Below are 15,740 nucleotides of genomic sequence, written 5' to 3' on the forward strand. Positions count from 1 at the left end.
TAACTGCCATTTCTTGGCAAGGCCTCGCTAAGAGAATCAAGGACAAGTTAGTGGGAGAGGTTCCCACCACCCTGGAGGAGCTTATATATATATATATATTTTTTTTTTTTTTTTTTTGTTACATTTGTACCCCGCGCTTTCCCACTCATGGCAGGCTCAATGCGGCTTACATGGGGCAATGGAGGGTTAAGTGACTTGCCCAGAGTCACAAGGAGCTGCCTGTGCCTGAAGTGGGAATCGAACTCAGTTCCTCAGGACCAAAGTCCACCACCTTATCCACTAGACATCCGCTTCTAGCAAAGAACTTAGGAGCGGGCTAATCAGCAGCGTGTCTTCCGTAATCCTCCGCGAGTCCAACGACCTCCACCTCAGCCTGACATGCCCGCCACCTCTCCTGAAGGGTGAACAGCAGCGTGTGCTGGCTTAGGACCCAAGCTTCTGGAACTCCCATTCATGCACCCATTGTAAGTTCAACCCATGCTAGGTTTCTGGAGGCTCTGGCGCTTGGTATGCAGTGCCCCTCTCAACTTGCCTCTGGATGTCTCAGTGAGCCCAAACCAGCTCCGTGAAGGTATAAAGGTCAGAGAACCAGAAAGACAGCAGCCTGCAGAAACCTCTGCCTCATCAAAACAAAAGGTCAGGGCACCCCTCTGAAGGGGACAGACTCGATTTTCAGTCCGACCTTCTGGAACCCCTTTCCCAACCACAGGAAGGAAATCTCACCTGATTCAGACTTCCATAGGGAAAGTGCACATCACAGAACCCAATGACGGCTCTCCAAGAGCAGGCTATCTTTCAGGGCCTTTTCCCCAGGGACCACTGTAAGATGTGGAGAATGAGCAGCCTTTCCACCCCATTAAAATTAAGTCAGTCTGAACCTCCTGGAACCACAACCCAGCCACGGTCAGCAACCATTGCATCAGTTGTGCTTTTGTGGCTTGCATGAAGGCACCCACCCCCAGTTTAAAAACACAGGGGCAAGGGCTTCTCAAGCAGCCTGGAGAAGGGTCTCTGAGAACAGGCAGGCTGCGGGACCTTTTCCCCTTAGGGGACCAACAGGAGACTTAGATGAAGCCCTTGCTGTTTGATACGATGGGATGGAGAGGCAGCTCCTCATCCTCATCTCATTGTGGTCCCCAGGTCAAAAAGGTGCTAAAGGCTTACCATTCTCAAACTCCTTCTCCAGGCTCCTTGAAATGTACCTACCCCTGTTTGCACCTTTCCGCACATTCAAAACAAAAAAAAAAAATCAGTTTCCCCACTCAGAAGGGGGTAATGCAGAGCTTCAGGGAAGTCGATCCTGGTGAGAGAACCAGGAAGGCACATTTCTGGGGTGGCTACCCTGACTTCTCATTTTGATGGTGAGAATTGTTGGCTCTTCCTCCCTTAGGGACACCTTCCCCTACTGTCTGAAGGAGGTCATGTTTGCTCCCTGTGGCTAGACAGTGGTTCCAGGAGCGCTGACTGAAAAATTAGTCTGCCCCCTTCAGAGGGGTGCCCAGAGCTTTCATGTCAACAAGTCAGAGAGGTGGCTTCAGGCTGCTGTCTTCATGGTTATGTGACCGGTTCACATTCCCAGAGCCTTTTGTGGTTCAGAGAGACATCCACGAGGCACCACATCCCAAGCTCTAGAGGGCGCTCTGGAAGACCAGTAGAGGTTGAACTTACAATGGCTACCTGAAGTGGAGTTCCAGGAGCTATGATCAAAAGCCAGCACAGGCTGCTCTTCACCCACTGTAAGTTGGCTACATGAGGGTGCGCAGGGGTGTGACTGGCTTGGAGAGAGACCTGGAGGGCGGCATAATCGAAAGGGACGTCTAAATAGTATTTTTATTTGGACGTCCTTGCAGAAGAACACCCATCACAGAAAAATCTTGGGAAAAACGTCCAATGCTAGCAGTGGTAATTGGTGCAACTCTCTCCCCCCACGGCTCTAACAAGTGCTCGTCAGGGACGTCCTTTTTGGACGTCTTTGGCATGCGCAGATCAGCCAGCATAACGCTTGGCTGCTCTGCGTATGCTCGACCGGCTGACTATTTTCCGAGGAAATAGAGAATGCAAGTGAGCTACAACGAGCAGCTCATTTGCATTCCATTTCCTTGATGCATGGCCGTTCCCTACCGATTCGCTATGGAATCGGTAAGGGAACGGCTCTTCCGAAGACTTTAGTGCATCTAGCCCTCAGTTCCTTTGGCCTACTTCTCAGGATCTTTTTCATCTGTGATGGCTTTTTCTCCCTGTGAACAAGGTCTTGTAGCCTGTTCCCAGGCAGTTCTAAAATTACATGCTCACATTCCTGGCATATGTGTCAGAATCCATACCTCTCATGATGTCAGAGCTTTATTAGCTAACCCTCAATTAACATTTACTCAGACACATATGGGAAAATCTGTGGCTGTGTTACCGAATTCAGTAGTACTACTACTACTCATCATCATTTCTATAGCGCTACTAGACGTACGCAGCACTGTACAACTGAACATGAAGAGACAGTCCCTGCTCGACAGAGCTTACAATCTAATTAGGACAAAAGAGATTAGTACAACTTGAGACCCTTAAGAAAGGAAATGCATTTGAGTTTATTGCAGATTTACTGGGAGATAGTGTCTATTGATCATATTTGTGGAATTCGTACTTTGCCTTTACCTTGTAAAATTAGAATAGGCATAGAGCCCTTAGAAAAAGGTCAAATATGGTTTACTGATGGCTCTGCAATGGATTCTAAAGTAGGTTTTTCCATTGTGCAATATATGCCTGATGATACTATCCTAACATTGAAGACATATGTGTTGCCATTTGGCTTTTCATCCCAACAAGCTGAACTAGCTGCATTGGTTGCTGTTTTGCAAGAAGTTCCTGCAACTATTCCCCTATTGTCTCTCTCATTATGAAGTGGTTTCTTTACATGAGCATCTACGGAAGTGGAGTAGACAAGGGTTTGGGTCAGCTTCTAGGGACCTGATACAGGCTATAAATCTATGGCTGTTACTTTTACAACTTTTAATTGCTAGATCAGAAGCTGAAACTGACACTGCTGGGTGCTGGCATCCTGCACATGGGAAATTAGACTCTTGGTTATCGCGAGGCAATGCCCTTGCTGACATAGCAGCTCGTGTTGCCGCTACTAATATTGTTTCTTCTTTTGCAGGAATCACACAGACTAGAAGCAAAATGCTTTTCCCTCTATCTACGAGTTACCGAAATTTGCTCCAGCAGAGGAAATCAGACGCTGGGCACTTTTAGGTGCCAATCACAGTTCTGTCGGTTGGCTTGGTCCTAATGATTTACCTTGTTGTCCACAAAATGCTTCAACTTTGCTACTGCATGAGTTACATTATCAATCACACTGTTCTGCAGATACCTTGTATACACAGTGTTCAAAATTGGTTTGGGCTCCTGGCCTAAAAGTTAAATAATAGTCTCTGGGGATTCAATACATTAACCGGAAGTACAATCCCATATACACAACCCACTACCCGTACTCCTCACTTCTTTTAAACACTTTATTGTGGATTTAACAAACAATATACAACCACAGGAAGCCCCTGCCAATGCTGCGCTGCACCTTGAAACCTGGATTTGTGAGGTTATCGTGTGGGCTACAGAAAGATAGTAGCTGAAGATATACTGCTAAGGAGATTATTTCTGGTTGGGAGAGACAGGAAAACTGTCTGTATGGGACTGTAGTACGTGTGCAAGATATAAGGACATACCAGTATGAACATTGGTTCAGGTCGCATGTATACTCCTGGAATTTGAGAAGTGATTCGGCTTGTATACTGCATATGAGACACTTCAAATGTAGAGTGACTGGGTTGAATGGCGCAGTGAAAAGCTGGCATGAGCGAGTTCAGGTGGCTGTATAGTGATGTGAAAGTGTATATTGTTTGTTAAATCCACAATAAAGTGTTTAAAAGAAGTGAGGAGTACAGGTAGTGGGTTGTCTAAAAGTTTGTCTTGTTTGTAACACCACTGTGCCATGGAGGGGCCCTAATATTCCTTTAGGACTTATCCCTCATCCGTCCAGACCTTTTCTGGAATGGCATTGCGATTTTACAGACATGCAGCAATCCTGTCAAGAGAAACATTTTCTTTTAGTATGCATCTGTTCATATACCCAGTGGTATGAGGTTGAACCATGTACAAATGAGACAGCTTATGTCATGGCAAAATTTTTGCTGACTTCTCTAATTCCTTGTTTTGGAATTCCCCAACGAGTTGTCACTGACTGGCTCTCATTTCCACAATGCCCTACTTCAAGCATTAACACAAGATTTGTCTTTTGATTGGAGGTATGTGTCAGTTTAATCTCCTACTTCAAATGGATTGGTAGAAAGGTGTAATGGTTTGTTGACGAATAAATTTAGACAGCTTATATCTACTACATCACAGACTTGGCTCCAAGCCCTGCCAGCAGCACTTTATGCGCTCCACAACACCCCTTTAAGGAGCTGTAAGATTACTCCTTTTGAGTTGTGCACTGGACGCATCGTACCTTTACCTCCACTTTCCAACATCCCTCATGTAGCTATCACTCCTGATTCATTGTCTGCGTTTGTTCGTAATTTACAGATTGCAACACAACTCACGTCTGCATGAGTTACCATCTGTTGCTACCAGTCCTGTGTACAAGTACCATCCGGCTCAGTTGGTGTATCGTAAGAATTTCACCCACAAGACCTGGACAGCTCCAGTCTACACGGGCACTTATATTGCCACTGTGACTCCCACCGCAGCCATTCTTGAGGGGGATATTACCAGGACACATTTGAGTGACCTACGCCCCTGCCCAGATACAGCTCTCACTCCATCAAATTCCATGAGTCACACACTTCTATGGACTCCATGAACTCTGTTGATCCTAAGGACTCTTAGCTGTGTACTTTTCTCACTTGTTCTTCAAATTACAGAAATCTGATTATAGCATTACTTGTCTTTTAGTTTTTGTTACCAGTTTCCTTAGTCTCTACCATTTTTACTCAGGACTAGTGCTTTAGATAATGCTGTTTATATATTTATCCTACTCCTTCCTTCCCAGTACTCCTTCATGCTCAAATCTTTGGCTTCACTCAGTCCAAGATCTCATGGGCCAGATTAATGTGTCTTCTCAATGCATAGTTTGCTCTCATTTTCTCCCTATCCTACTGCTGTCCCTGCCATTCCTATTTCTGTAATCACTTCCTGATCTCCTACCTCTGTATTTCCCACACCCAGGCTCCTGGGATCAAGATTACACCTGGTATTCTTTTTACAATGCTTCATCCCCTTCCGATCCCGCCTTACATTCTTTCGTTACCTCTCCTTATCCCTCATTTGGATTTTTTTGTTTACTTAGAAACCTTTCAATTTCTCTTCCCATTCCTGGAGTGGCCTAGTGGTTAGGGTGGTGGACTTTGGTCCTGAGGAACTGAGTTCGATTCCCACTTCAGGCACAGGCAGCTCCCTGTGATTCTGGGCAAGTCACTTAACCCTCCATTGCCCCATGTAAGCTGCATTGAGCCTGCCATGAGTGGGAAAGCGCGGGGTACAAATGTAACAAAAATACAAAAAGAAATACTAATGTCACTTTCTCTGACCTTCAAACTCCTTTGTGGTTGCTCTCTCCTGGCACTCCTATGTGTCCTCTTACTATTGATTATGGCAGTGATCTTAATGACCCTCCTGCCCCCATACTTGTTCTCTCTCCAACAAATGCCTCATGTTTCCCCTTCTATAAGTTTTCTTCTTGTGATAATTATTTTTTCTCCTTGCCTTGCCTTTGATGGTTGGCACCTTTTATGTGGACCAGCTCCTTACCTACTACTACTACTACTACTACTACTATTTAGCATTTTTATAGCGCTACAAAGCGTATGCACCTTACCCTACCTCTTCTCCTTGGGATTGAGGTTCCCATTATGGCTCTCCTCACTTTCACCCTTATTATAGTGCAACATTTTTTGGTAAATGTCACTATCCTCTCCATGGTCATTATTGGCTTTGTGATAATTTTACCTTCTACCTATGATTTCTGTGTTCTGGTTACTTTGAACTATTTCCCTAACGTTATCCCATTATATACAGTGGGGGAAATAAGTATTTGATCCCTTGCTGATTTTGTAAGTTTGCCCACTGACAAAGACATGAGCAGCCCATAATTGAAGGGTAGGTTATTGGTAACAGTGAGAGATAGCACATCACAAATTAAATCCGGAAAATCACATTGTGGAAAGTATATGAATTTATTTGCATTCTGCAGAGGGAAATAAGTATTTGATCCCCCACCAACCAGTAAGAGATCTGGCCCCTACAGACCAGGTAGATGCTCCAAATCAACTCGTTACCTGCATGACAGACAGCTGTCGGCAATGGTCACCTGTATGAAAGACACCTGTCCACAGACTCAGTGAATCAGTCAGACTCTAACCTCTACAAAATGGCCAAGAGCAAGGAGCTGTCTAAGGATGTCAGGGACAAGATCATACACCTGCACAAGGCTGGAATGGGCTACAAAACCATCAGTAAGACGCTGGGCGAGAAGGAGACAACTGTTGGTGCCATAGTAAGAAAATGGAAGAAGTACAAAATGACTGTCAATCGACAAAGATCTGGGGCTCCACGCAAAATCTCACCTCGTGGGGTATCCTTGATCATGAGGAAGGTTAGAAATCAGCCTACAACTACAAGGGGGGAACTTGTCAATGATCTCAAGGCAGCTGGGACCACTGTCACCACGAAAACCATTGGTAACACATTACGACATAACGGATTGCAATCCTGCAGTGCCCGCAAGGTCCCCCTGCTCCGGAAGGCACATGTGACGGCCCGTCTGAAGTTTGCCAGTGAACACCTGGATGATGCCGAGAGTGATTGGGAGAAGGTGCTGTGGTCAGATGAGACAAAAATTGAGCTCTTTGGCATGAACTCAACTCGCCGTGTTTGGAGGAAGAGAAATGCTGCCTATGACCCAAAGAACACCGTCCCCACTGTCAAGCATGGAGGTGGAAATGTTATGTTTTGGGGGTGTTTCTCTGCTAAGGGCACAGGACTACTTCACCGCATCAATGGGAGAATGGATGGGGCCATGTACCGTACAATTCTGAGTGACAACCTCCTTCCCTCCGCCAGGGCCTTAAAAATGGGTCGTGGCTGGGTCTTCCAGCACGACAATGACCCAAAACATACAGCCAAGGCAACAAAGGAGTGGCTCAGGAAGAAGCACATTAGGGTCATGGAGTGGCCTAGCCAGTCACCAGACCTTAATCCCATTGAAAACTTATGGAGGGAGCTGAAGCTGCGAGTTGCCAAGCGACAGCCCAGAACTCTTAATGATTTAGAGATGATCTGCAAAGAGGAGTGGACCAAAATTCCTCCTGACATGTGTGCAAACCTCATCATCAACTACAGAAGACGTCTGACCGCTGTGCTTGCCAACAAGGGTTTTGCCACCAAGTATTAGGTCTTGTTTGCCAGAGGGATTAAATACTTATTTCCCTCTGCAGAATGCAAATAAATTCATATACTTTCCACAATGTGATTTTCCGGATTTAATTTGTGATGTGCTATCTCTCACTGTTACCAATAACCTACCCTTCAATTATGGGCTGCTCATGTCTTTGTCAGTGGGCAAACTTACAAAATCAGCAAGGGATCAAATACTTATTTCCCCCACTGTAACTCCCTCCTCTCTAAACGTGCTCTACTCAACCTTCCATCCTCTGTTGCTCCTGAATATGAAGCTATTGAATTAGCACTTCAATATATTAATTCTACATATCCATTGACAAAGAAAAAGCTTGTTGCCCTATCTTCCACTGCTTGGATTCCTATTGCAGGTCCCACAGCTTATATCACTGAACTGGGTATGGCTACTCGACATCTTCAATCATTGTTTCATGTGCTCACTCATGAACTTGATATTGTTATTACTACTCTACAAGATCAGATCAATGAACTGACTATTGTCTCACAGTATAATCGTATGGGCCTTGATTATATTTTTGCTGCCCAAGGTGGCCTTTGTACTGTGCTCAATTCTTCTTCTTATAACTATGTTGTACCATAGTTATAAATCAAACACACATTGTTAGACATGCCATAGACAAGATTTTACAGCTTGCTAAACTTAATGTTGATTATAAGGGAGGTCTTGATTTTTCCTGGTGGTCTGTTTTTACCTCTTGGTGGGGGGGTCATTAGCCTCTTGGTTATGCCCCTTGCTCATTTTTTTTGTGTGATATTGATTATAGCAGGCCTTATGTTCTGTTTTCTGGTTTCCTGTGCTATGACTGCTTGCCGCCAGATTATGGCGACTGCAGCCACTAAGGTAATGGTAATCCATGCTCCAGCCTAGCTTCCATCTTCTCATATTCCCTGCTAGGGGTAACATAGTAGATGACGGCAGGAAAGGACCTGCACGGTCCATCCAGTCTGCCCAAGAAGATAAATTCATATGTGCTACTTTTTTATTTGTACTGTCCTCTTCAGGGCACAGACCGTATAAGTCTGGCCAGCCCTATCCCCGCCTCCCAACCACCAACCCCGCCTCCCACCACCAGCTCTGGCACAGACTGTATAAGTCTGCCCAGCACTATCCTCGCCTCCCAACTACCAGTCCCGCCTCCAACCACCAGCTCTGGCACAGACCGTATAAGTCTGCCCCGCACTATCCCCGCCGCCCAACCACCAGCCCCGGCACAGACCGTATAAGTCTGTCCAGCACTAGCCCCGCCTCCCAACCACCAGTTCTGCCACCCATTCTAGGCTAAGCTCCTGAGGATCCCTTCCTTCTGCACAGGATTCCTTTATGTTTATCCCATGCATGTTTGAATTCCGTTACCGTTTTCATCTCCACCACCTCCCGCGGGAGGGCATTCCAAGCATCCACCACCCTCTCCGTGAAAAAATACTTCCTGACATTCTTCTTGAATTGCTTTGGAGTTCTTTCACTTATTTCTCTGTCTGATGGGGCCTCTACAGCCTGAAGAACCTAGTCATAGTGTGTCCCCTCTTGTTCCTGCTTTGAGGGCCCACAAGAGGGGATATGTATATCACAGAAGCCATAGCAAGGTGCAAACTCTCTAGATTTCTAGTTTATTTTAATATAAGCTATTTTGCTTTTCTTGAGCTGGGAGCAGACTTAAGAGTTGCAAAAGAGTTATAAATGTGCTTTTTCTGAAATACCTTTCTAATGCTGTGGTCTGACCTATGCTAACTTGTGATAAGTTACTGGTCAGCAACTAAGAGCCATAGACTCCTATCACTAAGGACGCCTGCTGTATCCAGATTAACAATCAGAGGGAGAAGTAAGTGGGTGTGGGTAAAACTATAGGTTAAGCTAGAGGGTGGAGGGGGCTAGTATGATGACTGTGCATACCAAGGACATAGGTCAACCTACATCAAATGAAAACTTATGCTTTATATGACAAGTTTTAAACTGTCAAATAAATAATGGAAGTTGGAATATGATAGAATGTGCTGGAACAGGATTTTTACCATAAAAGGAATAGAATGTGCTGGAAAGATGCATATTCATTAAGTAGGAAGGGTAATAAAGAAGAAGGAAAGAACATGTATACAAGAGGAACTAGAACTAAGGATGGGGGGCCTCAGTATGTCTACACTAGTAGGTGGACGGACATATTGACAGCTACCAGGGAAAACTCTGTTTATTTGCTACATTTTATACTTTGTTTTTTTTTTTTTTACTTTAATATTTAATTGCTTATTAGCTTCTTTATAGTGGCTTCTCTGAATAAACATTTATTGAATCTAATACTTATTTAGTAGCCAGAGTTTTTTTTTTTCTTGCCTGGGGGAGGGTCCAAACCCCCCAGACCTCCACAAGGCAACTCCTCTCGGAGGCACAGACAGGAGTGCAGTTGTCAAAATAGCTCTGCCATTTATTTGGGTGGCCTCTCATGGTTTGGAACACAATTCGGGGTATGTTTTTCTCTGGCCATACACATTTTCTACTTATGTTTAATCGCTTTGCTCCAAAATTTGCCCCTGGGGCCTCCGACCCCTGCTATGGTAATTGGGAGAGGCTGGGCCTCTGTGAGCTTGGGCAGGGGTGGGAAGATGGGGAACTTCTCACTTTTGAAGGAGTGCAAGAGGAATATGGGGTCTCTACTTCTAATGCTTTTCAATATCATCAGCTGTGGAAACACAGTTAGAGTGGGCGATGGCCAGTGGGGGGTATCTAGAATATATAAGACACTCCTCTCACAGGCTAAACCTATTACTTATTACTTACAGAAATGGGAAAAGGCATTAGGTGTTTCTTATGAATATTCAGAGTGGGAAAGGATGTTGAAATCTTTGCTTAGGGTGTCAGTCTCCAGCACCCTTGTGGAGGTTGGATACAAAATACTCTACTGCTGGTATTACACCCCCCAGCGGCTGGCTAAAATGTTTAAAGTGGGATCAGCCTTGTGTTTGTGTCAGTGCGGGATGGAGGGGGATATGTATCACATTTGGTGGTCTTGACCTCATGCGCAAGAATTTTGGATTAAAGTTCTGAAACGTGTTTAGCTTGGCTAAATTACCTATCCCATGAAAATTGATCATTGTCTCTTGCATGTCATGTCACAGGGCCTGAAATCGTATACCCATCATTTGGTTAATCGTGTGTTTGTTGCCAGCAAATTAATACTTGGGGGGGCGCCTGGAAGCAACCTAACTCTACCTGGCCTTCGTGTGATGCTACCCAAACTGGACCATATTCACTTGATGTCTAAGCTAACAGCTATGCGTACAGGTCGCATATTGTCCTACCACTGCATTTGGGAGCCATGCGTTTTGTGGTCCTCTCATTCTGACTCTCCTCTGCTTGATTTATAGGTGATATGGTGGGTTGGGGTGGGGGTGAGGGATGGGTTCTATAAGGTGAATGTTAGGTATCAGTTTATCTTATATTTGTTTACTTTTTGGAATTTATCCTGTTGATGGTTTTGATGCTGTATTCGTTAAGCTTTGCTATATTTCAATAAACTTAATATTAAAAAAAAAAAAAGATAAGTGAAAGTGCTTCAATTGAATAACCAAATTGTTTTAAATGTTTTGAACATACCCAAAAAGTGATACCTTGGGAGTTGGACATATAAAAATATAAGGAAAAAAGAGAGTTTATGAACTTTATTAAAAAAAAAATAAAAATAAAAATAAAAAACAGGAGAGGGGTTTGATGGAATAAATGCATGATCCATCACTCCTCCTGGCTCAGGTCTTCAGAAAATAAGTACTAATTGGGTCCATACATAAGCACATAGTGGGTTATTTGACCCTTTTGCGATTGCCATATATTTATTTATTCATGCCATTACATATTTGTTAATTAGTGTTTTTTGGTTTTTATGATTTGATTATGCTTTGACATTACGAGTAGTGCTTTTTATGATGTATGTGTATAATTTTAATAATTTTATACGTTTGACCTGCAGCTTTTACCCCTGATGCAGCATTTGGGCTACTGTGACCACATCGGGTGTTTGTTCTAATAAACCGCATTACTCTTCAGATTGTTGGTCTGCTCCTTGTTTTTATCACAGGATATTTTTACATACTGAAGGAACTATGAAGTAGTTCATAGGCACATTAATCCATACAATTATAAGATTTTAACTACAGAAGTTCCTGCACATCAAAAGGGTGTCATCATTAGCACACATTCTATAGATGTAGGACTTGGATTCCTGATAATATCACATTATCAGGTCCTGTTGTTGCCTTTACTGTATCTACGTAGTTTTCTTAAGAATATAAGCTCATAGATGCATGGTTATCCAACCAGAACTGGATCTACTTGTCAGGATTAAATTTGCTGATGACACAAAGTTATTCAAAGTTGTTAACTCGCGACAGGATTGTGAAAAATTACAGAAGGACCTTACGAGACTGGGAGACTGGGCGGCTAGATGGCAGATGTGTTTAATGTGAGCAAGTGCAAGGTGATGCATGTGGGGAAAAAAGAACCTGAATTATAGCTACTTCATGCAAGGTTCCACGTTAGGCGTTATGGACCAAGAAAGGGATCTGGGTGTCGTCGTTGATAATACAATGAAACCTTCTGCTCAGTGTGCTGCTGCGGCTCGGAAAGCGAATAGAATGTTGGGTATTATTAGGAAAGGTATGGAAAACAGATGTGAGGATGTTATAATGCCGTTGTATCGCTCCATGCGACCGCACCTTGAGTATTGTGTTCAATTCTGGTCGCCGCATCTCAAGAAAGATATAGTGGAACTGGAAAAGGTGCAGCGAAGGGCGACTAAAATGATAGCGGGGATGGGACGACTTCCCTATGAAGAAAGGCTAAGGAGGCTAGGGCTTTTCAGCTTGGAGAAGAGACGGCTGAGGGGAGACATGATAGAGGTATATAAAATAATGAGTGGAGTGGAACAAGTGGATGTGAAGCGTCTGTTCACGCTTTCCAAAAATACCAGGACTAGGGGGCATGCGATGAAAACTACAGTGTAGTACATTTAAAACAAATCGGAGAAAATGTTTCTTCACCCAACGCATAATTAAACTCTGGAATTCGTTGCCGGAGAACGTGGTGAAGGCGGTTAGCTTGGCAGAGTTTAAAAGGGGTTAGATGGTTTCCTAAAGGACAAGTCCATAAACCACTACTAAATGGACTTGAGAAAAATCCACAATTCCAGGAATAACATGTATAGAATGTTTGTACATTTGGGAAGCTTGCCAGGTGCCCTTGGCCTGGATTGGCCGCTGTCGGGGACAGGATGCTGGGCTTGATGGACCCTTGGTCTTTTTCCAGTGTGGCATTACTTATGTACTTATGATTAATCAGTCATATCAGGTGGCAAAAATCATACATATCTTGACTTCTCTTTACTGTACCTAATCCCTGCCCAATCAGGTGACACCTAGCCACCACCAAAAAAAAAAAAAAAACCCCAAGTGCTAGAAAAGATATCTTCAGATGCACAAAACAATCAGACCACAGATAAGCATCCAATCAATAGGGTGTTCCACTCTCTCCATCTACACCCAATAATAAAGAATTGCAAAATCCTTGTCAAATTTCCTCATTTACTTTTATATACAAATAATTGAAAAATCATTTAAATAGTTTCAATATATATATATATATATATAGAATATCTATGTATATATAAGTACAAGTCCAAGGAGTTTCATCTCTTCCTTGTATTTTTGTTTCGTATTTCCCATTCCCCTTAGCATTTTCACAGAATCTATTCATTCAAAAAGGTACAGACCCCAATCAGAAGACGACACAGTCCTCTGGGCAGTAATAATTATAGGGAAAAAACCCAAATAATAAATCAAGATAATACAAATTCTATACATTTGACAATTTCATAGGCAAGGCAGTAACCAAATGATTTTGCATATGGAAAATGATTTTTATTCACGTCATGAATAAATCCAGGTGGTGAAGTTTCCCTTTCCCTCCCTACAAAAGTTATTAAACAATATTCAATTCCAAAAAAGGGAAGAGGGTATTTGCTACCCTTTTACCCCCAAATTCTTCATCCAAGGCCTCTTTTTCCAGACTCCAACATTTTTCTCCACCCAGAAAAGGTGAGCTTGAAGCCAAGCACGGCAAATTGTTCATGCTCTTCCTATGATATAGTGACATAGAAGACTATGCTCTTCTTCAGTGAGATCGCTTTTCTTTAAAGATTAAAAAAAATATTTAAAGTGGCTTTAGTTTATAACGAATGTGTGAGACAGCATGCCACCATAAAAACAAAAAAAAAGAAAAAAAAAAAAAAAAAAAAAGTGAATGAGTATATGTTATGTGTATGTATATATAGATATAAGACAACTGCATAATGGTAAACAAAGGCCTTTCACTAACAAGGTTCTGTTCTCCCCGCTAGTGCACAATAGGACAAACTCCTCTGTTCTCCTTGCTCCCAGTGAAAACAGATGAAATCAAAAACAGTCATGCAGCAAGGCTGTAATCCTTTACTGGGCTCTCTGCAGTACCAGATGGAAAAACTTCAAACCTAGTTTTCTGACATTTTGTACTGGGGAAAAAAAAATCAGTTCAGCGTTCGTAGTGACAAATTTTTTTGGCAGTATGTTTTCTGGAAATAGGGATTAGAAGGGAGGAAAAAAAAAAAGTGTGGCTGTGCTCTGTCTTATCACACCTTTCCTATAGCCCTAAAAAGTCACATATATACAAGTAAAAAAAAAAAGTCACAAAAATATTCTGAACTGCAAAGTCAAAGTAAAAATTACATATGCATGGGAAAAATGGTCAGACTATTGTCTTCATAAGCCAATCATAAAAAGGACTTACTAGCTATGTTTAGAGAATTAATTGGTGAACAGGCAAGTTCATACAGTGAAGTGTAAATCACCTATCTCTGCTATCTGGTGACAGCTTAGTGTAAATTATCTCTCTGCTGACTGTTCTTTTACTCCCGATTGGCAATAATTATTATCACAATAGCTACCTCCAATGGGTACCCCTAGGTAAGGGTTGCTTTGGGCATCCTCTTTCAGGATCAAGTGCTCACAGAGACTGACTTAAAAATGGAAGATGGCATCCCTCTGTTTTGGTACCCTGGGCAACTGCTCTGCTTGTTCACTGCTTGCAACAGACCTAGGGTCAACAGTAGGTGAAAGGGGTATATTACTACTTGGATATGTTGCTATGGTTATCCTAAATATTTGGGTCAAGTAAATTTAGGTTTCATTTGCCTTTTATTTTATTGGATAATTCTTCCCTAGCAAATAGTGGATGGTTTAAGGACATCACATTCTATTATACATAGTTTTCCCAGAGTATATCTTCCTCCATACTCCACTCCAAAGACTATTTAGGGGTAACCTGGTTTCTGGAGTCCCCTGTACCCATCAGCACTGGATTATTTGAAGCTCTTGTGTTTCTGGAATCTCTAAGTCCCCCTTGTGGATTATTTGGTGTGGCAAGTTTCTCAGGGAGGGGCCAACTTTGTGGAGTCCGCTACTCCAACTTCATGAATTATTTAGGGGTGCCAGGTTTTTTTGGGGTGGTAGGTCTCTTGCTCTGCCACAAGTGGCCCTGGATAGTGAAAGCATCCACACTCATTGACATAGTCTTGCTTGGAATTTGGGTAAAGCGCTTGCGGTCTGAGCTGTATTTGTAGATGCCCTCAATCATGGCCGAACTGATGATGCGGGGACCAAACCCAGTAAGGCGAGTCAGCTCTTCAGTCTCTGCAGAGAAGGTGTACACAGCCCGGAACTGACAGCTAGTATCACGAAACAGCACCAAAAAATGATTTGCCTTGCTCTTCTCGATTTCCTGTGAAAGGGACAGACAGGTGGGGGAACAGGAAAGTGAGAAAAGACAAAAGATAGATATTTATATTTTCTCACACACCCTTCCTGCAAAAACACCACAGCACACACTCTGCCTGCAATGATATCAGAAACAGGGTTCCCACTATATTAGTGTCACATTTAAAAAGAAGGGTAATTATGAATATGGCTGCCTTCAAAGGAAACATTAACTAGAATTAACAGAGGGGGAGCTCTACTAAGTCACAATATAAGATGGCTGGTCAGCTATGCCTCTCTGTCTTCTTCTTGAGTGGAGTAGCAGCCTAATGGTTAGTGCAGTGGGCTAAGAACCTGGGGAACTGGGTTCGATTCCCACTGTAGCATCTTAACCCTCCATTGCCCCAGGTACAAACTTAGACTGTGAACCCATTAGGGACAGAAAAAGTACCTATTATAGTATATATAAACTGCTTTGTCTGTACCCACAGAAAGGCGTTATATCA

General features: G+C 43.0%; 1 protein-coding gene across 1 annotated transcript in view; it reads right to left on the reverse strand.

The window, feature by feature from the left end:
* Positions 1-13,008: 13,008 nt before the first annotated feature.
* The window catches only part of CAMSAP3 (calmodulin regulated spectrin associated protein family member 3), a 272,719-nt gene continuing 269,987 nt past the window's right edge, over positions 13,009-15,740 (reverse strand). The window contains exon 17 of the mRNA XM_030197560.1: positions 13,009-15,259. Coding sequence (XP_030053420.1) covers positions 14,957-15,259 — 303 coding nt within the window. The 3' untranslated portion in view covers positions 13,009-14,956. The remainder of the gene's footprint in view (positions 15,260-15,740) is intronic.

Source organism: Microcaecilia unicolor, chromosome 3 (assembly GCF_901765095.1).
Source record: "Microcaecilia unicolor chromosome 3, aMicUni1.1, whole genome shotgun sequence".
NCBI classification, from domain to species: domain Eukaryota; kingdom Metazoa; phylum Chordata; class Amphibia; order Gymnophiona; family Siphonopidae; genus Microcaecilia; species Microcaecilia unicolor.